Raw genomic sequence first — 25,104 nt, forward strand, 5'->3', positions numbered from 1 at the left:
ATCAAAATTAATTTCACTTTAATTGAACTTGCACATGAGCATCAGCAGTTCACAGGCTAGATGGACCCTACCTGCCAGCTTTCATAGATGTAAGCATCTCTCCTATCAGTCACTGTTGTCATTGTTCCTGTCATGGTGGTGATGGGAAAGTCTCAACACTGCACATGGCATTGCCCTTTCTTTGCTCTGCAAGTAACTTTCAGCAGATTTCTGTAGGAGCTCAGTCCAGTAAACAATGGATATTATCAGTGTCTGTGGACACTTTGAAGAGGACTACTCCACAGTTGACAAGATGACTCAGCAAGCAAAGTGGCTGAGTTCAATGCCTGGAACTGACAAAAAGGTGGAAGGAAAAGAAAAAAAAAAAAAAAAAAACAATCCCCAAGGTTGCCCTCCCTCACACATATCACATCACATATCACACACACACACACACACACACACAGAGAGAGAGAGAGAGAGAGAGAGACAGACAGACAGACAGATAGAGACAGAGAGAAGGAGGGAGAGAGGGGGAGAGAAACAGAGAGAGAGAGAGAGAGAGAGAGAGAGAGAGAGAGAGAAAGAGAAAGAAAACACACACAGAACAATTGGATTTTATAAAGACAACTACTTCAAAATTAATACCCCTATTATTAAAATGTTTGTATTACCTTTTAAAGAAAATTAAGTTATCTAGGTCTTGCCTTGTTAGCTGTTTGATTTTTTCTAATATGTTGTAATATTGTACATTTTATAAAGGTGTCCTAAATGTGAGAATATTTCTGAAGAAAAAAAATGCTATGGGCTGGCGAGATGGCTCAGTAGGTAAGACTGCTCTTCTGAAGGTCCTGAGTTCAAATGCTCACAACCACCCATAATGAGATCTGACACCCTCTTCTGGTATGTCACAAGACAGCTAAAGTGTACTTATGTATAATAATAAATAAATCTTTGGGCTGGAGCAAACAGGGATTGAGCGAGCAGGGTTGACCAGAGTAAGTGGGGCCAACTGGAGCGAGTGGGGTTGACTGGAGGAAGCAGAGGTCCTAAAAATTCAATTCCCAACAACCACATCAAGGCTCACAACCATCTGTACAGCTACAGTGTACTCACATACATAAAATAAATAAATCATTTTTAAAAATGCTGTAGTTTGAATTTACAAATTATCCTCATAAAAATACATTTGTTATTTCTCTACTTAGAAGTACATGAGTGTCACCAAGATGCCTGCAAGGACTAAGATTTTACCTGAGCACTTGACTGTTTAACAAGCTGGGAAAGTGTCTTGGATTTGGTCCCCAGCATTGCAAAAATAACGTTAAAATAATACATGTTCATAAGTTAGTTATACATTTCTAATCTTCAGAAACTGCTTATGCTCTAATTATTAAAAATTCAGTTAAAAACTATCTACCAAGTGTCACTGAATTGAATCTAATTTGATAGTGTTTGTAATTTTGCCTGAAGCGTAAACAAATGCATTACATCAAACTTACAAGGCAGAGATTATTCTTAATTGCATTGTAAAATGACTTAGGAATATCTCAGGAGGACATTTACGTAGTGATATGTACAGTTGCCTCTGCAGAGATTGCCTAAAATCTAATGAGCTAGGCAAATATGTCCTTGGGGACTGAAGTTGTTCCTCTGCAACATACTCATTACTCTTACTGGTCACAAAAGGAATTTTATCACACTGCATAAAAATATGACCCTTTCTGCCCTAATTCTTAGCTTCTGGTATAAGCAAATACCTTTCTAATTTGACTAATAGTTCAATATATTATCAACAGTGTAAGTAGAATTTTACCTCCACCAAGTACAAGTGTATCATTTCCTTCCACTTACTTAAAATCATTTAATCCAAATGTATTCATACCTTACATTAATAGACCCAAAGTATTATCTCTGTCCTAAATCACACAAACGCATACTCACACACACACTCATGCACACACATGTGCATACTCACACTTACGTCCACAAAGCCTAGGGGGGAAAAAGCCATGGAAAGAGAACCTGCATGCATCATCTTTTGCAAATTTTTTGTGTCCACCACCATAAATAAAGCTGTGACCATTTATTTTTTTTCTATCAGCAGTTTGATTTCTTTATTCTTGGACTTTTTATTGAGCCAGTAGGATTACCATTCCTACTGATGTAACTGTTAGTGTTCTTCCCCTTCCAGCTTCCGGGTGAGACCAGAACTTAAAGTCTTGGGTTCTTTGATGACAAAATGAAATATAATACTGGACTTTGAATAAAAACATTACATATCAAGAGTGAAATCTTATAAAAGAATTATAGGGGGCTGGAGAGATGGCTCAGAGGTTAAGAGCACTGACTGCTCTTCCAGAAGTCCTGAGTTCAATTCCCAGCAACTACATGGTAGCTCACAAACATCTGTAATAAGATCTGATGCCCTCTTCTGGTGTGTCTGAAGACAGTTAGAGTGTATTCATAGATATATGAATAAAAATTCATATATATATATTATATATATATATATATAATATATATATGTGTGTGTGTATGTGTATATATATATATATGTATATATATATATATATACATATAAAACTTAGGCTGCCTTGGTGGTTTATTTTGTGGAAGGAACCTTTTCATTAAAGGTGCTAATTTTACTTTTTCTAACTGAAGTGATAAGAAAGTCTTTGTAGTGGTTTGAATAGGTCTGGCCCTCATAGATTCATGTGTTTGAATGCTTGGTCATAAGAAGTGGCACTATTAGAAGACGTGGCCTTTTTGGGGTAGGTGTGGCCTTGTTGGAGGAAGTGTGTCAGTGTGGAGACATGGGTTTGAGATTTCCTATGCTCAAGCTCCATGAAATGTGGAATCAGAATCCCCCAGTATCCTCCGGCACCATGTCTGCCTGCATGTTGCCATGTTTCCCGCCATGATGATAATGGACTAAACCTCTGACCCTGTAGGCCAGCCTCAATTAAAGTGTGCTTTTATAAAAGTTGTCCTGGTCATGGTGTCCCTTCACAGCAATAAAACCCAAATTAAGACAATCTTCAAAAGTTTTGATGTTAGAAGTTTGTTCCCTTCACTGTCCAGCATTAAACACAATACCCTGAACTGTGAGACAGAGAGTAGCACTCATCCGTGAGTGGCCTTGGCTAGGTCTCTGCCTCAGGCTACTCTTTATATTCTCTCAGTTGTTCATCCATCTCTTCCAGCCCAGCTGCTAGGAATATTGTCGATTATGCTATTATGAGCAGGAGTGTATCACTCTTATACAAACGAGAAAGCCAAACATGTCCAACACCCCTCAGAATCAGAGATGCGAGCGCAGAGGCGGAGCTAGCATAAGCAAGGCCCTGGATTCCATCCCCAGCACTGAGATGCCCCAAGTTACTCAGCAGTGTTTGAACCAATGCACTGCCTACTATGGCTACAGTGAGACTTCTGGCGAGCAAAAGCCACTTTGATCATGACAGCAGCCTCACTTATTAGAAACACACAGAATATTATTTTTATATGGGTTTAAAAGATCTAAACAATTCCAAAGGACTGATACAATTATAAAATTTGTTACTGGCTGGGTTATTGCTGTTTAGTACAACATTGTCTGGGACCAAGCTTAAGTGTGATACAACTTTCTAACTCGTCCTGACCTTTGTTTGAACTCATTTTGATCTCATGCACAGCTGTAAGACTATAATTAACCTCACTGGATGTCAACACCCCATAAACCAATTATGGCTTTGGAAGAGTCTACCTTTGAGTAGATATTTATCTAACTTTACTAAGAAGGTATCTCCAGTCTATACTTTGGACTTGTGGTCAAAGGATGTGGGAAAAAAAATCTACTTGTCTCCTCCCTTCTACTCTAAAACACTTAGGAGGAAACCACAACAAACTTTTAAAGACTCACAAAATAAATTCCTACAATGTGAGGACCTGTACCCTCAATTCTGGCCTTCCTATATCTTCAACTGCCTCAAAATAGTGTTTGTGACTCTTTCCTTAAGTAGTTTTAGACATCTAAAAATATCTACCACACCATGACTGTGCCTTCCTGCTGTAGAAAAGACAGTGTTCTCTACTTCATACCCCTGGGTCAGCCACACCTCCCTAGATATGAAGTGGAACAAGGAAATGGAACATCTACTGAAGTCTTTCAGCCACTGGTATGTCCACTAATTTGCTGTGCTAATATTTACTTGGCATGTCACATTCTAGGCTCTGTCCCTTGACTACAGGACACCTGATGGGCAACACTGCCAGGGCAGAAGGTACAAAACAACAACACGAAGACAATCTGCAACTCTGTGTGTGATATGAAAAAGAATCACATTATGTGTGTGCAATGCAAAACCTAAATCTAGAAAGGTGAGTTACAATAAGCAAGTCATGAAATACTTCTCACTAATTTGAAAAGAAAGAGAGGTGGGGTGGGGGAAAGGAAGGAGGAAGGAGAAAGAAGGGAAGGAAGGAAGGAAGAAAGAGAAAAGAAAAAAGAGAGAGAAAGAAAAAAGAAAGAGAAACTGAGGAGAAGCATCATCAAGAGACGTGGGAGCAAACACAGGAGGGGATGGAGTCCCAAAAGCTGGAAAAACAGGAGTCAAAGGGGGAAAGAGGGCAATCTCTTTGACACTCACAGCTGAAGTTAGTTAACAAATAAAAGGGTCCATTGAATTTAATTGGCAAGGAGATAACAGGGCCCTGGAAAGAAAAAAAAAAAAAAAAAAAAAGGAGAACAGGGCTTTGAAAGCCAGACACTTGTTCACCACACAAGAGGTAAGGGCAGGGGGTATTGGCAGAGACCGAAAGATGAATGGGGGTTGGGGGTGGGGGTGTGAGAGCCGTCCCTTCAACAGCTTTTACTCTCTCCTTGAAAGATGGAATGATGTTGTCAGCTGTGCAGCATGAAGATGAGGGACACAGCTTGTGGGGAACAAGGAGAAAACATGAAACTGATGTTTTAAATTAAGGACAATCTGTGTAGTAGATAAAACCTGCACTCAAATTGCTTCTTCAATAAAGTTTCTTTCCTGACGTGTGTCACCAATTTGAGTGATTCACTCCGTTGAATCTGTTAAGAATTTGAGACCAATCCGGGCGTGGTGGTGCACGCCTTTAATTCCAGTACTCAGGATGCAGAGGCAGGCAGATTTCTGAGTTGGAGGCCAGTCTGGTCTACAAAGTGAGTTCCAGGACAGCCAAGGCTACACAGAGAAACCCTGTCTAAAAGCCAAAAAAAAAAAAAAAGAAAAGAAAAGAAAAAAAAAAGAAAAGAAAAAGAAAAAAGAAGAAGAAGAAAAAAAGAATTTGAGACCAAAAAAGAGAGATGGGGGAAATAAAAGAATTGAAGAAAATTTCAAGGAAACCATTCTCAGAAACAGTAAAATCTCACTTAAATAAAGAAGTCAGAGGCTGGACAGATAGTAAGTACAACTGATGGACAGACAGTGACAAAGGAGTAAGAAAAACCAGCAGCTACAGCTTCAGAACGAATCATCAGGAAGAAGGGGGTAAGTTACTGAAGAGTGGAATGCTTGAGATTAAGATTACAAAATCAGAACCATGGCAGAGCAAAGCCTGCCTGTGAAAGAGAATGGCCACCGTGGAACGTGGCTCTAGGGGAGTGGGTAGAAGATGCAGGCTCTTCAACTCAGTCACAAACCATCCAAACAGAACAGGACGGATCAGGACGGATGTCAGACTTGTTAGGGCAGCTTTCTGACCGAGAGTGGCCTAGAAATAATTTGCACTTCCACTAGCCTTCTAGAAACAAGGAGACTGGAAGACATCAGAGAGTCTACCCTGGTGGCCAAGCACACCCCCTCACCCTAATGTTACTAGTCATCAAAAGAATACTTGATGGAAAAATCTCTAGAGTCTTCTTGTTTCTAGGACATTAAAAACAAAATCCATCCGAATCCTAGTTGTCTGATCTCAGTAATAAAACAGGAAGTGGGAGGAGAGAGTTTGAGAGGGTGTTATGATAACAGTTTCTACAGAATCAGAAACCAGTAACTCCATCAAGCTGGGCGCAATAGTTAAATGGCTAGTATTTTCTAATTTTACTGGTATCATACCATTTGAAGGTGCGCTATACATTGGAAACAATGAAACACAACTGAGTAGGTAAATCTCTCAAGCATTATAGGAAGCAAAAACTGCCAAGGGCATAAGATACATCTGAACTGTTGATCTGTGTGCAGAGAGCTGAAGATGTAATGGTTCTAATCTATAGTAGTGAAAATTAGAACCCTGCTAGTCTAGAATGGGAAATCTCTAAGACAACAATGTTCTTAATCCCAGACTCAGTAATGGCTGCATGCGTGCAGACAATGTCAAAACTCAGGGCAGCACACACTAGACATTGGTTCATTTTACTCTAAGTAAACTAGACCTTAGAAAATACCATTAATTAGAAATTCACAGAACATCTCATTTTTCCACAAAATGAAGTGATATATATATATATATATATCTTTATTTTGAGTTAGAGGAAAACATTATGAAATTGACTGCTGAGCCTAGGTAACAAAAAATTTTGAAAAACAAAAGTAGCATAGGGTCAAACTCAGCTATGAAAACAAACCTGGAATTGTTAATAAAGGACTCAGTTCATAATGATTTGTGCTCTGTAAGAGGAAATTGCTTAAGATTGCAAGGACTAACGTTGCGTCACTAAGAAGAGGAAATTCCATTTATTTCTTCAAGATTAGATTTTCGGAAATATTTAAATAAATGGTTCTTCACAAGGATTTTGGCTCTAAGAGTCATTCAAATTCTCAAAAATATGAGTCAATTCAACTTTGTTTTCCCTTCAACTGTTTTATAATGTCCTTAAAGTTAAAGAATGAAAGGATGAAACAGACCTCACCGCCATGACAGGGTCATGTCTGCTCAGTACCAAGTCCATACAAGAAGGACAGGAATGAGGAAAGGCCGTCCAGTGACCACATTATCTCATGCCCTGATATGTGGTGGGTCTGGGAGAAACAAGTTTCCATTACTTTTTTTTGAGGAATGGGAGAATGAATGGACTAAACCAACGCTGACACTCTCCTGCAGGGAGCCTGGGAAGGAGATGACGCCACATCCTTCAAGGTGGAAGGTTTTTTTGTTTTTTGTTTTTTTATTAAAAGGTTACTGTTCGCCGGGCATAGTAGTGCACACCTTTAATCCAAGCACTTGGGAGGCAGAGGCAGGCGGATTTCTGAGTTCGAGGCCAGCCTGGTCTACAAAGTGAGTTCCAGGACAGCCAGAGCTATACAGAGAAACCCTGTCTTGAAAACAAAAAACAAAAAAAAACAAACAAACAAAAAAAAACCCCCAAACAAACAAAAAGGTTACTATTATTGTTGTTGAATCAATTATGTTTGAAATATAAATAGGATAGGTGGATAGGAAATAGAAATATGCCATTCTTCCTGAGAGAGTGAACAGAAGGCCAGTCAGAGATATGAGTAAGAACCTCTGTAGGCAGATGAATTCTAAGAGGAAGAAACCCTCGTGAAGAGAGAGAAGAGGCCAGGCATGAGATCCTTTGGAGTGCCTGGGACACAGAAGCACTAAGACAATCTTGCTGACAGTTCAAGGAAAAGAATGGGAAAGAAAGAAAATTGGTTTGAAGTGGCAGCTCCCATGTGTGACAGGTAGGTTGGGGAAAGACCTATGATTGTAAACTGCAGTACAGTCACAAAAAGTACTAATTTCCCCTAGTTGTGACTGGTTAACTTAGTCTCTGAAGTCAGCAAGTGTTTGTAGAAAGGAGACTTAGAGGAACAGGGGGAGGGGAGAGGATAGGGGGTTTCTGGGGGGAAATTAGGAACGGGGATAACATTTGAAATGTAAATAAATAAGATATCCAATTTTTAGAAAGAGAGATAAAAGAAAGGAGAGTAGAGGCTAACACAAGCTGATATTCATATTGGGAATGACCCGTGAAGTCATTTGGTCATGTACACACAGTATATCAGAATTTGTCAGCTGTTGCCTCCTGGGGGGTGGGGGTGAGGAGATGTGTGTTTTTTTTAAATGTAAATGCTCATAAATTGGTTGTCATCACACACGCAAAACTAGAATTATTTTTGATTTATTTCCAAAGACCAACACATTGGCCTGGGACTGTAGCTTGGTTGTTAGGGTGCTTGGTAGCATGCATGGAGGCCTGACTTCCTCTCCAGCAGTGCTTAAACCAAGTGTGGTGGCGTCAGCTATCATGCCAGAGCTTGGGAAGTGGAGGCAGCAGGATCAGAAGCCTGTGCTCATCTTCACAAGCGTCAGGAGTTCGAGGCCAGCCTAGGTTGCACAGACCCTACCTCAAAAAAACAAACAAAATTAAACTAAAACACAAATGAACAAAATCCATACGCTTTCCCTGAAGGAGTTAAACATCCCTCCTAATTTTCTATGTTGGTTTGATGTGATTTACACCCCATGTGGTGTAATACAGGACATCTATTTATTTTATGATGGTAGATTTACGACAGTAAAATACACTCACAAATTGGACGCTGTTCAGAGTCATTATCTCTGAAACAGAAGAAGAAAAAAAAAAGTTAAGTGTTAAGGCAACAAAGAAACTAATTGGAGAGAAAGAATGTCTTCCCCAAATTCCAGACACAAACAGCTTGACATTTTGGAAAGGGGTCAGGATGTCGGGTATGATGGTTTGGGGCCTTCCTCATTTCCTGTTTTATCGTGAGCCTTTTCAGCTGCGACCTTTCTCTAAAGGATAAAATCCCGACTGTGAGCAAACTACTCCTACTTCTGAAACATGTGACTGTGTCAACGTGTTTCCCCCCATAAACAGAATCGACTCTCATTTCTCTCTTGTTCTCCTTGCCCCCATTATACCAGCCAACAGAAAAACATTTTTAGGGAAGGGAACAGGAAACTCTGATTCCAGGAACACTCCACACACTCCGAGGTTTTCCAAGTGGAGCTAGTTTTGGGGTGTTGTTGTTGTTTGTGGGTGTTTGTATGTTTGGGTTTTTTGTTGTTGTTGTTGTTGTTTTTGAGACAAGGTTTCTCTGTTTAGCCCCGAGTTTCCTGGAACCCACTCTGCAGACCAGGCTGGTCTTGAACTCAGAGATTTCATTTGGCTCTGGCTCTAGAGCGCTGTCTCTGTCTCTAGACACCTGAAATTAAAGGTGTGCACCACCGTGCCCTGCTCCAAATGGACCCATTTCTGTATATTGTTTGTTATTGATGCCTTTGCTTACTGACACACTGAAACTGTAACCATAACTTTCAGAAAAAAATTGACAATTCACACACACACACATGACAAGAAATTCTGACTGACCAACTGTATTAGTGAACAATTCGTGAGCTTTTTTAGTTTGTTGTACACAGATACAACAGAAGGAGTGGTCCTCAGAGTAGCACAGACACCAAGAATGTCTACTCTGTGTGACCGAAGATGTTTCTCATTGAATCACCAGAACTTAAGATACTCTAAATAAGCATCAGGAATGAGCATACTCTAGAAAGCAAGATGTGGGTGGCCATGGGTCCTTATGGGGCATCTGCAGGCCAGCTGCCTTAGCAGGATGGAAACCGGCTTTGTCATGGAGTCTGCTGTGGGGGTGGGTGGGGTACTCTTGAGTACCTTTTCCTGTCTCAGAAGCAGGGTGAGGGGTTGCAAGATGGTGTGAGGCACTGGGAATCACGATGCGGTGGTGGCACCTTGGGCTCAGCTATGGCCATTGAAATGAGTGTACAATGCTAATCAGGGCAATGGCTGCCGACGCCACTTATACTCTCCCATCCCACGCTCTGCATTCTGTATAATTTGAATTTAGATACTAAAATGAAGGTTTCATCTTCAAAAATTCTTAATAATTTTTAAATCAGTTCCTTTTACATAAATAAGGTAAGTGGTTTTTAGGGCTGCTTTTGATGGGCAGTACCTAAGGTCAGATACTTGTCAACCTAATGATAATACTCAATGGATGTGGCCAGTTCTGTGAAAATCTTTATTCCTAACTTATTCATAAATTGACAAATACGCTTCCCTTTCACTTATGAGGTACTGGACAAACTGTAGCATACTGACCAAAATCAGTGAAAACAACTAGGTAGAAACTGAGCCGCATTTAGACACAGTAACAGAAATAGGAAGCAATCCTAATATCTAGTAATAGCAGGAAGAACTGTGCCTGGTATGTTTAGTGATGGACAGTGTTATCAATGAAACCTAAAACTGTATCGTGTATAAAGAAGAGCAAAGAAAGCTCTTGTGCACAAAGAGGAAAAGCTGCGGATTTATTCATGCAAAATTCAAGAACAGGCAAAACTAATCTGCAATTGTTAGAGCCCTGACTAGAAGCCACGTTGTAAAGAAATGTAAAAGTGGCAGTGACTCACAGAATCTAGAACACGCTAACATCAAATATCCTGCTGTGTGGTCTTTACAAGGCTGTACTTAAAAAAAGAAAAATTGCACCAGCTCATTTGGTTTTGTTCTTTTTTGCACTTTATTAAAAGGTTTACTGTGTGGTAGATGGAATAATTAGACCCATTCTTTCTCTCTCACTGAACGTAGCCTGAGCAGAAGGCATGAAGCAGTTACTTGGGAATGCTCAAGCATAAACAACAGCAAGATTAGGAAAGGAAACCTTGTCTCAAGGCAAAACAAAAACACATATGTGACTTTTTGGGTTTGTATTACCAACACACAACGATTGTGGGCTTTTCTGTACTCTCAACAGTGTTCAGATTCAACCCAGGCCCTTAAGGTGATGCATAATCCATAGTTAATTATTCAGTCTGTGGGACATTGTTTAGTCAAATCAACACACAGCCAGGGGTGAGTCTAGCAGTTTGCAATCATGCATGCAAGATCACTTCCCAAGCTTCTCTCTGTGTGTCTCTGTCTGTCTGTCTGTCTGTCTGTCTGTCTCTCTCTCTCTCGATCCCCAGTACTATTTAATTCCTTAGAGCACCCCACTTGATAGAAAGCTAGGACATTATTTCTTCCATTCTGCAATTCATTTATGGTGATGGCTACTGCATCTGGGGCCAAGAAGTGGGTGGTTATGAACCAACCAACAGGATCTGCCTGGTCTCTTAGCACCACAGGTTCCCTAATCAGAGAGAAGGGTCTCCTTTGTGGGGGTTTTAGGCTACTTGGCATAGCTATTACTATTAGCATTGCTTTGGGATAGCTAGAGGGATGGGTTGCAAGAGACAGGAGCAGCTGGAGATTCTGTACTCTTGGAGCCAGATCTATAGTGCCCACTTCCAGGTTGCAGGCTGTATGGAAATAGATTGGCAGATAGAAAGATTATATACTCTACCACTGAAGCTACATCCCTAGATTCCATCTATGTGACAATTCCTACAGGACATTACAGTGCCAGAGAACAGCTAGTGCTTAAAAGCAGGTGAAACTTCTGATTATAAAAGATTATACATGGAGGAGTATGGGAAGAGATGACAGAATTATTCTGTATCCTGAAAGGCTGTGGTTACATGAATCTATGTATTCATTAGCATTTTTTGTAAACCAAACTTTAACCCAAGAGGTTGACTTTAATATAATAACACAAAAAATAAAATCAGCATAAATGCAGAATTCATTTTTTTATGTTTGTTTTTAAAACAGGACACAAGTATCTGCAAATAAAACTTAAGTATGAAGACCATATCAAAAATTATCTGCACCACAAACGAAAGGCAGGAATAGCTGTGCACTCACCGCTGCTTGCCCCTCTGCAGTGTCCAGTACTTGAATCCATAGGAAAATCTGGAAGGCAACAGAATGAAGAAAGAATGATGACAGAGTGACTACCTCAGGACGTCATCTATAAAGTGTAATTCCATTACAGCTAGACTTGGTGAAGAATCAGTTGTCTCCAGGAAATGGTCCCTTATTAGGGCTGTGAGGCTGCCCCACCATTGGGGATTGAATAAGGAGGAGGTCCTTTCTCAGATATGATTGACAGTTGCTGCTCATGAATCAGCATCATGTGTGAGTAAAATTTTAGCACTTAATAAATAACGTGTTCTTGAGTTTCATAAATGCTGTAAATGAATGTTGTATCCCAGCAAAGGCCATACAAATATTAGGCACTGGCCCAATGTGTGTGACTTTGTGACAGATAGAACCAAACACACCTTGTCAATGAATGGCTGTGTCATACTCTCCTGGCACAGTATCTATGGGAAATCCAGAAAGAACTCCAGGCCCTCTGTTGAATGCAGACTAAATAGTTCAGCACAAAGGAAGCCTAGCGCCTGTAGATCTCTCTAGCCAGTACAATTCAGAGATGTGGCAATAATTGGGATTCAGCATGGGTCCTTCTCACGATGCTGTAATCCCAGAAAATGGTAATGATAATGGCCTTCTGTGTTCTAATTAGGAGAGCAGCCTCTAATGAATTGCGCTGTGTACCCCTGCTGAGAGACAAAGTAACTAACCATGGATTCTTGCTGGTACTCAACTCACACTTTCATCCAAGAGTAGTACACTTGTATTAACACTTAACGCTAAATGAGCTCAATGCCTCTACTTAACCTAACAAACCAGCATTCTTTCTTTGTCGTTATACTTCATATAAAACATAAATGAGGAAGGATTCCAGGTGTTGTGTATTGAACCCAGGGCTTCGTGCATGCTAAACATTGCCTCTACCACTGAGCTACATATGTGGCTGTCAGCTAACACTATAAATATATATATATATATATATATATATATATATATATATATTAGAGGTCTCTAAATAGATGAAAAATAACAAATACTAGTTGAGTTTACAAGCACTTGACTCAACTTAAACATAAACCATTAACTTCGATGACTTTTATCCTATTCAGACTTTATTCATGATAAACGTCTCCAAATTTTAAAGCAAAATACAATGTTTCCATTCCTGAAGAATGATGAGATTAAAATGTACATGGTTTATATTAAATAATCTCCCTCAAGATTAATAAATTATATTAGTCCACGTTTAAAACACCAAGCAGTTAAGGTTTATATGAAATAAAAAATAAATAAATAAAGTCTCTTGGGGGAAAAAAAAGAACGCCTTTGAAACAGTGTAGCCACTGAGGAAGTTTTCCTTATTCCGTATGCTTACTAGCAGAGATGTTTCTTTTTAAACACTGAGTATTCAATTGTTAAAATTGTGTAAGAAGAACCCAAAGGTTTCCAATCATTTTTTTACATAGTTAAAATCTGAAATTCTACCATCAAAATTGTTCTGGATGGAAGTGGTAGATAGTGGTAGTGTGTGATGGCTAGATTCTATATCTCAAGTGTTTGTAGTGACATCAAGGAGATTTCAGGAAGAGCCTGTGTGACAACTGCTCTGCAAAGGGCCCTGCATGTCCTCCTGCTTGGCTAGAACAGAGATGGGACAAGCAAAGAGTGAACTTACAGAGAGCGGGGGAGGAGAGTGGGTCTGAAGGATGTAAGCAATAGATACACTGTTTCCAAACAACCATCTCGCCAGAAGAGGGAAGAGGAATACTGAGGACAAAGAGCCAGACAATCATGCTCTGTCATAATCCTTGTGGGGTGCAGAGAGCCCAAAGAGAATCACAGAAAAGAGTACTAGCACTTAATACCTACTAACCACCAGGGATGAGAACATGATTTTAACATTTTCAACTGTTAATATTCAACAGACAGAATAAGTACTTTAAGATATGTTTCGTTGTTATGTCTCCCTTCTCATTTCTGATTTTATTAATTTGGATACTGTCTCTGTGCCCTCTGGTTAGTCTGGCTAAGGGTTTATCTATCTTGTTGATGTTCTCCAAGAACCAGCTCCTGGTTTTGTTGATTTTTTTTTTAAAGATTTATTTATTTTTATTTATATGAGTACACTGTAGCTGTCTTCAGATACCCCAGAAGAGGGCATCAGATTTCATTACGATGGTTGTGAGCCACCATGTGGTTGCTGGGAATTGAACTCAGGTCCTCTGAAAGAGCAGTCAGTGCTCTTAAGTTCTGTGCCATCTCTCTAGCCCCTTGTTGATTCTTTGTATAGTTCTTTTTGTCTCTGTTTGGTTGATTTCAGCCCTGAGTTTGATTATTTCCTGCAGTCTACTCCTCTTGGGTGTATTTGCTTCTTTTTGTTCTAGAGCTTTCAGGTGCACCAGGGATGAGAAAAGAGAAAGAATCAAGGCAGGCTCCTAAGCCTGGATAACTGCGGTATCAAAGCCTTGCAACCACTAAAAGCATGCTAGAGAAGAGCAGGCAGCTCTAGGGCATGCTGAGCCTGAGGGCCCTTCGTTGGATGGATCTGGAAGAGGCATTCTCTCCTATCTCAGCAGTGCAACCAAACAGCCATTCCTTATCTCTTGGAGCCCATTGTCCTGGGTGCTCTTTTATTCTTTTAAGCCAAGGGGTCAACATAATGAAAATGCATTGCTCCTTTAACTTTAACCAAATGAACCAAAGGCACAGATTCTCCAAATAGATCAAAAATCCCTTTTCTTAGCAAAGGAAGGTGGGTAGTGTAGACCAGACTCTAGTCTAAACCCTTGTCTTCTCACACACTGAGTTAATTTGACGAGTCACTTCTCTGTGTGCGTTTCCATTCTTTGCTGTAAATGGGAGTAACAACACGTACCATGTAGCTGTGATGAGAACTCACATGTACACCTCACAGGGCAATACCTAGAGCACAGTATATGTTGTCAGCTTTTATTCTATCAACACTAAGGACCCTGGCCCTAAGGCTGCAGGTCTTCTCTCCCTGGTGTGGTTGCGGTTGAGCTGTCGGGCATGTGCTTTACCAACTACCAATCATTCACTGCCCTTGGCATACACCAATACTGGCCAGTGCCAATGTCAAGTGGCTAAAAATACAAAGTGAATGACAAAACCAACTAAGGGCTTGCAGCTCTGAAGCTGTGACTGGCCTTAAGTTTATATGCTGAAGTTAATGTTCCACTGCTCAAAATTGCGTGACTACCCAGTGGCTGTGTTCCTTTAAACACCTAGCAGAAAGACAAAGACCAGAGATAGTGTGGTCAAATTTGCTCTTCAAATAATTATTTCAATGTTCAGTAAAAAGAAGACAAAAGGTGACTGATTAAAATAATAACTTAGGGGCAGTCTAAGATTTCACAAGCACTGACGACTAGGTTATCTTCTAAATAAAATTAATAACACAGATTCTCTGCCCAAGACAGGCAGGCTGCTTTTTGGTATGGACATGCTGAGAGAGCCTTAGAATCCTGGTTTTCTCTCGAGTCTTAACTTCAAATTTTCACTTCTTTCCATCGCATGTTCATGTTCAGACCTTTCCTCCTTGGTATTTGGCCCCTTCAAATATTTGTAGACCAGGGCTAACACTAAAGAAAAGGCTGCCTGTTCCTTGGAGAGTGGAGAGATGATTAAATAGCCATTTCTGCATGTGAAAGGTAGCAGGACTCTGCCAGGCCAGAGCCTGAAGAATATGTTGTGCAAGAGCCTGGTAGGTGCGGGGGATATTAGTACGAACTGGAAGCCAGCAATAACAGGGTGATTATAGAGCCCTTACTGCAAGCTGCAGGAGTCTCAGAAACAGCTGTGAAACACCCTATCATCTGTCTTCCACGGTCAATATTTTTTAAATTAAAAAAAAAATACTGATTCCCTTTTTTTTTTTAATTTCCTTTTTGATGAACCAGTGAGAGAAGACAGGGCCGCTTAGCAGTGGCCCCACTAGTGAAGAACATGTATCTATCTCCCTTGCCTGCAACCACAACCTGCAATAATAAAGGGCAGGTGGAACCCCCAGATCCACCTCCACCCCTCACCCCTACCCTTGTCCCCCATTAACTGCTTGGAAGTCCTCAGGAAGAGGTGGAGGCTTGTGAGTCTCTTCCCCTAATAAACTATTTCTAGTTAACAGACATCAAACTCACTCTTTTCTTTCTATTATTCCCGTAGGAGTAAACTCCTAAACCTGAGTTCTAGCTTGATTTGTATGAAATAAAATACTAATTTTCTGTATCTGAGAGAAATGACCCTTGCTTCACCAGTTAAATCCAAGTGTTAAATCTTGCTCTCCAGGGATGAAGTAATAAGAGAATGAGGCTATATCTGCTGTATTTAGCAAGTTAAAAAGGAGCAAACAGACAAAAACAAATAAAAAGGAAAAGTTAGTTAAGTTGATAAAGCAACATTAAAAATAGGAAAATAGGGCTTATTGTCCTCTGCATAAAAAGTCTGATGCTCGATTCGAAAATTACACTCAGATTCCACACAACCTCTCCTGTGTGTGTCTGTTTGTCTTTCATCCACGCTTTGCCCACCCACGTCGAGAGACTCATTCCACGTAGACACAGGGACCCAGAGGGTCTGCGGCAAGATGGCTCAGTGGTTAAGAGCACCAACTGTTCTTCGGAAGGTCCTGAGTTCAAATCCCAGCAACCACATGGTGGCTCAACAGCAATCCATAATGAGATCTGACACCCTCTTCTGGTGTGTCTGAAGACAGCAACACTGTACTTACATACTATAATAATTTTAAAAAACCTTTAGCAAAAGAAAAAAATAGGAAAATAATATCAGTGATTTGTTCTGTGATTGCTCTGCGCCAGGTTTGACTCAGCCAGTTCACATACCATCTAGTCTTCACCATGCCATTAGGATACAAACACTTTTGCCTTTATTCCCAGGTAAGGGTTGAAGAGGTTGTACCATTCCCCTATAGCTGGAGTAGGCATGGGCTCATGTAGAAATTTAGCACCTGGTTCAGTACTACGAATTTGCCCAAGAGTCTCAACTAACTGGCAAAATGGCCAAATTGAGCTGTTCCCAAATAGTAGTGCTCAAAGCCACACTTTACAGTAAACACAAAATACACAATAAACTTAATATGAAATTACTAGTGATTGTCAAGGCGTCACATGTTCTTCATAAAAATATGTTCATTCTCAGTGTTTCAGGAGTTAAAAATCGTCTGGCACATCGGTGTGTTTCATTGAGACGGCTCTGTTAAATGTGCTAAGCTTATGGGCCGAGTCACAATATATTAGGTGCAAACAGATAACCGTGAATGGGATGAATTAACTAAAATCCTCTTGCTACAGGAATGTGAACAGTTGTACCACTCTTTAAGGAGAGATTTCATTTTCATATCTGGCTAAATAGAATGCAGTACCAAAACACCAGAATTCTGCTTATATCTGAAGGAGAAACAAACAGACAAATAAACTCTGTTTTGTAAACTATTACAGCCCAATAAATCAAACAATAAATTAACTAAAATGGTGATATGTGGTATGTATATGGGTGTTTTGCCTGCTTGTATGTCTGTACACCACATGTATGCAGTGCCCATGGAGTATGCGTAGAGATTCACCATCTGGTTTTGCACTCTAAGTCTGTGCACCAGAGGTGTGCAGTACTCATGGAGGCCAGAAGAGGGAGGCAAAGCTCCCAGAATGAGCGTTACAGAGGTTATTAATCTCCCATGTCTGTACCAGGAATCAAACCAAGGTCCTCTAGAAGAGTGGTTAAGAGTGAACCATCTCTCCAGCCCCATGTCACCACATTAAGTAATTCCAGGTGTCTGGCAGTTTCACTGAACAGGGGCAATGTGTAATTTTTCAAAAGGCTGTGAGCCAACCCCATCTTTAGCTCATGGTTTCTGTTTCCTACGAAAGAAACCAAAACCGAGGAGTGTCAGCATACTGACTATCTCCTGCCGGCAGGTGCTTTGCTTCAGTAAAACAAATCCTCTGGGACTCCTGAGCCACTCAGCAATCAGGGAGTGCCTAACTGTCTGTCGGCATGCATGTCTCTTTCAGTGCTTCGGTGAGACAGTTGTGCCATGTTCGGCCCATGGGGATAGGTAACTCAGGGACTCTTAATGAAACTGCTTCCCATCCACAGTGACTGTGGCCTTTGAGAGCCCTGAGCCTTGTCAAACCTCACTCTTTCCCGGTCCTCCTCTAGGCTTACGCTTAGGCTTAGGAGCAGTTTGTCTTCTAAGGGAAGTATGCGTTTCAGTGTGAAATGAATTACTCCTAGTGCTTGGCCAGAGAGGCGTGCTAGCATTTGGCTGACTTTAACAGCGTCTGTCAAGCCAGGCTAGCAACTGCATTGAGCTGTAACAGCAATGTCTGCAGGGCCTGGGATGTTAGTTAGTACAAGATCTCAGAGTTCCCTTTGACCCAATAGTGAAAAGAATGTATTTATTTCAGATTGTCTTATAAAACTAGCTTTTGATTCATCATTGATATTAAGAAGACAGTACCTATATTCGTGGTGATTTGCTAAGGAAATTGACCATGAGAAAGATGTGAGATCTTTCTGTTCAGTCTTGGTTTTCAACTATTCCTGCCTTTCCTTTTACCCTCTCTTAGTTAATGAGCATAATTTTTCTGAATCGGCCCTGTTGATTAATTAACTATGGACTGAGGACATGAGCCTAGTTTGAGCCAACTGAGAAACAGAACGAAATGAACAGAGATGGACCAACCAAGTGAAGCACACTTAACAGCAGTTGATCCTGGGAGAGACTGAAAGATGATGGATGGTTTGTTTGTTCAAGCGTTCTCTTTAAAGAACATGAAGGATAAAATCCAAGTCTTGGGTTACCTAGTAGGGAAATGATGAGTTTACTGAAAATATTCCACTTTGAACTGGATTGAGTTGGGGGTCAGGGGGTAAGGGTGGTCTTGAAGTTATGAATGTCACAATTAGACCAAACATCGGTGAGAAAACAGCTGTGATTAAACCCATTAAACGTAGAGCTAAAATACAGTTCGGTAGTGGAAAAGGGGGTGAACGTGTGGGTCATGTATACACACACAGTATGGGTGGAATAACCGGCAAGATTGAAAGCAAAGTTATATAAGGCTATGAAGATGACATGGCCCAAATATAACTCCACTCACCCATATGCTATATACAAAATTACTTGAAGGCACGTGGGCATGTGAAAAGGGCCTGCTATTTTCGGTTCCCCAGCTATCTGACTGAAGTGAGCAACCGAAGTTAATTAGCAGGGCATAGCAATAATGTCCCATAGCTGTTTCATTCTGGATTGGAATCACCATCTATTTTGTCAAGAGAAGGGGAAATCTGTTGAAAGGCGATGGCAACCGACGAAATTGAGCTCTGAGCAGGCACATGTCACTAAGAGATTTCTGTATTAGCAGTTTATTTAGACTAAATTAGCACTTTTCATGATTAGAAGAAAATAGGGTTTTTTGTTTTTCTGATGTCTCCATACAATTGTAAGCCGTGAAAACACTAACGATCGAGATTGCAAAAGAATGCACCAAGAAACAGAAGAAACTCCAATGTCGTTAAGAGTAAAGCAGCTAAGCCCCACACGCAAAGAGTGGGAAGGGAAGGGGCGCTTTGGAGGTTGGGTGTGAAGTGTAGGGAACGGATGGATCGCTCAGATCACTTGTTGGAAGAGACTGCGTTTGTCTGGGAGAATGATAAAAGTGAATTTTGTTTTGTTTTGTTTTGCTTTTAAGTAAAAGAATAGGATTCAGTAGAGGAGTGTGCTTAAGGGGAAAGGTAAGGGCTCAGCGCAGAAAGCAAGCTAGCCGATAAAGACAAATAACTAACTTCTCAGAGGTCGGGCAAAGTTCAGGACTCACCCGCTCCGTCCGCGGTGACGATGGCCTCAGGAGAGATGCACACGCCGCGGTCGTACACCGGCAGCTCGTCGCAGGCCAAGCTTTCCGGCCACGAGTGGCGGTACTTGATGAGAATGGGCTCGCAGCCCTGTCGGGCGCGCTCACACACAGACTTGCAGGGCTTGATGGGCTCGTGCTGGAAGTCGATGGTGCAAATGGGTGCGTACATTGCACAGAGGAAGAAGAGAAGATCCGGGCTGCAGTGGGTGCCCAGCAGCCCTTCGAACTGTTCCATGGCCAGGATGGCGTTAGCCTGGGTGCTGTGGTGCAGGTGGTTGGGCATCTTGGTCATGTTCCAGGGAAGGGACTTGCACAGCGGGATGCGGACAGGCTCACAGGCTGCAGCCTGAGCTCCGGGCACCTGGAGCAGGCAGAGAGCAGCCAGGACTAGCAACCCGGCCCATCCTAGCAGCATCCGTCCCGGGCCGCAGCAGACCATGGTCCCAGCAGGATGGGGCAGGGCGCAGCCGAGCGACGGACGCGGGAGACACTTTCGTTCCGAAGTCTCCCCCTGCGGTTCCGAGGGGTGATCCCAACGACCTGGGGAGCTGCCCCCACCCCTGGGACAATCACAGTTCTCTTGGATCCAAGTGCTCCCAGGTCCGGTCCACTAGCTTGGCGGAGCCCGGTGCCTCGCTGCGCCGGCTGCTCTTCCCAAGCGTCTAAGCCTCTAGGCGAGGCAGCATCTATTTATTCCTCTCGCTCTGGCAGAGACATCAGCCTTAGCACATCAATCAGATGAGGGGGCAGAAGAGGAAGCCAGAGAGAAATAAAAACAAAAGTCAAATTCAGTTAAGGGACTCGGAGTTCTGGGGTGTTGCAAAAAGGTGTTGGAAGAAGCGATAAATTCTGCAAAGTGAGATGGATAGGGGACCTCCGAGGGAGGAGATTTGGTGGGGGTGGGAGGACTAATGGGAGCGGAGGTGGGAGTTTGCCAAGTCCTGCAGGGTCGGGAAGATCCTGCGAGCGGCCAGAGGAGCTCAGAGGAGGTCAGCGCCTTGGCTCGCAGCTGCGCCTTCCCACCTCGGCCGACAAGAGCTCCGCCCCGCGGTCCCCTGCCCTCCGGCTCCTCCTTCCGAGAAGGCTTTGAGTTTTCAGGGGACTGGAGTGTGAGACCCTGTCTATCTGTGATGCTGTAGCCCCAGGCAGCTCCCGACAGGAGCCGCACACCTTTCCCCACTCCACCCCCGGCTCTGGATCCATAGACGAACCCTTGGTCCCCACGGGAGAAACGGTCTCAACGCACCACAGAGATGCGCACCCCTGTATCCCGCCCCGCGAGCCCACACCGTCCCTCGTTGCCCGCAGCTCTTTCCTCACAGCAAACCCGAGCGCACCTCCGCCTGCAGAAAGTCAGACAGGAAGGCGCGAGCAAAGTCACTTTAAATGTCATGTCGCAGAGATAGCAGCCTCCTAAGAGCAATGGCAGGACTAATGACTTCGGGGGGTCTGTGATTGGAATAACCGTGGAGAAATTGACCCTCACAAAGGGAAAGAAATCGCAAGAGAACAAATAGACCCACAGAAACGTGGAAATGGTGTGATTCCTCCCTTCCCTCCTTCTTTTTTTTTCTTTCCTTCCCTTCCTCCCTCCCTCCCTGCTTCCTTCCGGGTTTTTCTTTGCCCTGTAGAATTCGAACTTTTGAGTTTTTCTTTTTTAAAACCGAAGCGTGGAGCCCACTTTAAAGCACTTGGATTCCGCCCCCCACCCCCAGAGTGTTCTTACTGAAAATTGCATTTATTATCTAACTCTTCCCACGGGCGGTTTCTTCTAACAGGGGAAATAAACGTGCAAGCAAAATACCCCACACAGGTAATGATAATAGTAAACAGGAGAACGGTTCCCATCCAGATGAGTTCAATACAGAGGAGAAAATAGAAAACAGATCCCTCCCAGGCTACGCCTCCCAGAAGTCTCCTGTTTCCACCCCGGCTGCCCCCTGGCTTTAAGAGCATTGTACGTGGGAAGTCCTGCCGAGGCCCAACCACTGAGCCCCTTCAGAGGAAAACCATTGAGCAGAGGGATTGCAGTGTCAGAAGACAGCGGGAGCACAGAGGCAAAACCTACAACAAAGCCGGACGTCACTAGAGCAGCCCTGATTTACCCAGCCTTCCGCACCGCCCACCCCCCTGCTGTCAATACTAGGCAGATAAAGTCTGTCTCTACTTCCCAGAGCACACAGTAGGATACGGCTTTAATCCCCTGCGCTGGCTCAATGGCACTTAGGGAATGTCAGTGGCTGACTTGAGTTTATGGAATTTTTATCTCTAAAATGATCATTACCAGCGGTTTGTGACTTCAATGTTTTCGGAAGGAAGTGTGTCTACTTCATAGGAAATCAACAACAGATGGTGGCTAGGGAGCCATTTAATTAATAAATAAACTCTGGCTGATGTACAATTATTTGGTGTCATATAAGAAAAGAAAGCCAAACATTATATAAATTAATTCAATGAAAAATGGCAAAGCACACACACACACATGCACACAAACACACAAACACAAATACTGAAAGGGAGATTTATAAACAGTCACTAAAAGAATATTTAGAAGCTTTATTAGGTAAAAGAAATAGGGATCTGTAAAAAATTCGAAGGTGAACGATGAACTCAAGAGGTTGTTAAACATATTTTGTGTTCATCTCACATTTTTTAGGAAGAAAGGAGTAGAGTGTTTGATGGTCGCATTGCCACAGGTATGAATGAACTTTGCTTCAGAGATAGATACCCACTTACCACCAAATCCTCTCACAAGCTCTCCCCTTCCACCAACCTCCCAACTTCCCCCTCTCTGTTGTTTTGCTTAGTTTTGTTTTTCTTTTTGTTTTTGAAATAGCATCTCACTATATAGCCCTGGCTGTCCTGGAACTCAGTATATAGACCCAGGTAGCCTGAAACTCACAGAGATCTGCCTGCTTCTGCCTCCCTAGTGCTAGGATCTAATGTGGGCACCATCACAACTGGGACTTGCAACTTTCCTTTAATCCAAATTAGTTTTTACTAAAACCAGAGATGGATTCGCATTCCTCCCAGAAGAGGATGTGTGCACCTGTCTGTCTGCTCCTGTGCCTTCTCTCTATTGTTTCTCATAAACATCTGTCATGTGTGCACAATATTCTTCGGCATCTGCCAGTATGTTAATTATCTTTTATATTTTTTGTTCTTTCTGCTTTCCTAAATGGCTTATACAACTTTCAGAAGAAGACAGTCTATCTGCTCCTTTTGAAGAAGCAGTGGGAAAACTGGCTGGTGGAAATGGAAGTCCAAATATCTTAAGGAGATAAACCACTTGAGAGGAGACTTAATTCTCAAAAATTTGTGATAACAAAGAAAACACAAGTTCAAAAAAATGTGCATTTTCTACTAACAGGTGAGCTGTATCCCTAAAATAAGTACCTTCAACAAACCCAAAATTCGGAACATTTCAAGAAAACTGAAACCAGGTTGGTATTTTAGAGAAATCAGAGCATTCATAATCTGTTTTGCTTACATTTTTATTTTATATAGTGTTATTTAAATGTACTTTAACTGACAGTAATCTTTCTATAAACATGGAGGACCAGAGAAATGGCTCAGCAGTTAAGAACACTTGCTGTTCTTCCAGAGGACCAGAGTTTGGTTCCTAGCACCTACATCAACAACTTTTAACTCCAGCTCCAAGGGATCTGATTATTCTTCTGGACTCTGAGGGCCCAACACACGCACACGCACACACACATATACACGCACACGCACACACACATATACATGCACATGCACACACACACAAACACACACACGTTTAAAATTAAAACTGTTATCAGAACTACAAACAAGACAGTTGCTTACTATAGACATTCCCTCACATCTTCTGAAACATTTTTATACTTTTAATTTAGTGTGCGTGCTCAACCATGCCATAGCATGTATGTGGAGGCCAGAGGACAACTAACAGAAGTCAGCAGTCACATATGGAACCTGGCTACCAATCCGGTCACCCAGCTTTGCAGCAAGCAGCATTACCCACTAAGCCATCTCATTAGCCCACCACTTAATTATATCTATTTTCAAGCCATTTAAAAGGGGCAGGTGGGGGGCCTGGAGAACTGAGTGTGGGTTTGTTGTTGTTGCTTTGATATTTGATGGACATAGGAATTCATACTGCAGAACTAAGGACACAAGTCAAAGTTGCATGCAATATATTTGGTGTTTAAAAAAAAATTGTCAGTGTGTCGCATGCAAATTATCGATGTACCAGTACATCACTTTAAGACAAAACAAAACTTTTGTGGAGATCTGATTCTGGAATCTCTAAGGACTGTGCTAGGCACACTCCTTGGGAGTTTTCAACCGTGAGGTCACCTGGACCTCTGAGACGCATCCGTGCCTCCCGTACCTCATAGGACTCAATAACTTCCCACTCCTCTTCCAAGTTGTAATGTAATGTTTTGTCAATAATTTAAGTAACGCTAAACAATTTTAAAAATTAGTGTTTTTATCTACTTAAAAGAAAAAAATTTTTAGGGGGCTGGAGACACAGCTCAGCAGTTAAAAGTACTGACTGACTGCTCTTCCAGAGGTCCAGAGTTCAATTTCAATTCCCAGCAACCACATGGTGGCTCACAACCATCTGTAATGGGATCTGATGCCCTCTTCTGGTGTGTCTGAAGATAGCTACAGTGTACCCGTATACATAAAATAAATAAACATTTTTAAAAATAAACTTTAAATTTACCCTATGTTTCTGTACATAGGACTAGCCATATCTTTCCTCTAAAAAGGGAAAAGAGATTGTCAGGGCTGCAGTGATGGCTCAATGGTTAGGAGCACTGGCTGCTTTTCAGAGGACCCTGGTTTAAATTGAAGCGCCCACATAACAGCTCACCATTGTCTGAACCTCCAGCCCTGGGGGATCTGATGCCCTCTTCTGGCCTCTGTGTGGACCAGACACACAGGTGGTGTATAAACATACACACAAGCAAATCACCTGCACTCACACAATACAATTTAAAGATTTAAGTGTTGTATATGAGGATGCAACTCACAGTCTGAGGGCTTGGGTTTGGTCCCTAGTGCTACTACCACCATGACCAAAAAAAAAAAAAAAAAAAAAAAAAAAAAATCCAAAATACACTTTTTATTTATCAATTAAAACCAAAGAAAAGGAAGAAAGAATTGTGCTTATACTCTTGCAAACATGAAAATAACTAGTAGTAGACTCCCCATATGTTTGCTTCCTATTGCTGTGACAAATACCAGAGATAACTTAAAAACAGGATACTTTGCCTCACAGTTACAGTGTTCTCAGGCACTTGTCTGTGCAGCAGAGACTATCATGACAGGTTTTCATGACAGAAGCCTGCTCATAGAGAAAACCAGCTGCCTAGAATAATCAGACTCACCAGAAGAGGGCATCAGATCTCATTACAGATGGTTGTGAGCCACCATGTGGTTGCTGGGAATTGAACTCAGGACCTCTGGAAGAACAGTCAGTGCTCTTAATTGCTGAGCCATCTCTCTGGCCAGCCCAGAATAACCAGAGACAGG

At 41.9% G+C, this 25,104-nt stretch overlaps 1 protein-coding gene across 1 annotated transcript in view; it reads right to left on the minus strand.

Moving 5' to 3' along the window:
• Frzb (frizzled-related protein) overlaps nucleotides 1–20,573 on the minus strand; it is a 35,427-nt gene extending 14,854 nt beyond the window's left edge. The window contains exons 1-2 of the mRNA NM_011356.4: nucleotides 19,540–20,573; nucleotides 11,672–11,719 (exon numbers count right to left, since the gene is read on the minus strand). Coding sequence (NP_035486.1) covers nucleotides 11,672–11,719; nucleotides 19,540–20,017 — 526 coding nt within the window. The 5' untranslated portion in view covers nucleotides 20,018–20,573. The remainder of the gene's footprint in view (nucleotides 1–11,671; nucleotides 11,720–19,539) is intronic.
• Between the last annotated feature and the right edge of the window lie 4,531 nt (nucleotides 20,574–25,104).

Source organism: Mus musculus, chromosome 2, assembly GCF_000001635.26.
Source record: "Mus musculus strain C57BL/6J chromosome 2, GRCm38.p6 C57BL/6J".
NCBI classification, from domain to species: Eukaryota; Metazoa; Chordata; class Mammalia; order Rodentia; family Muridae; genus Mus; species Mus musculus.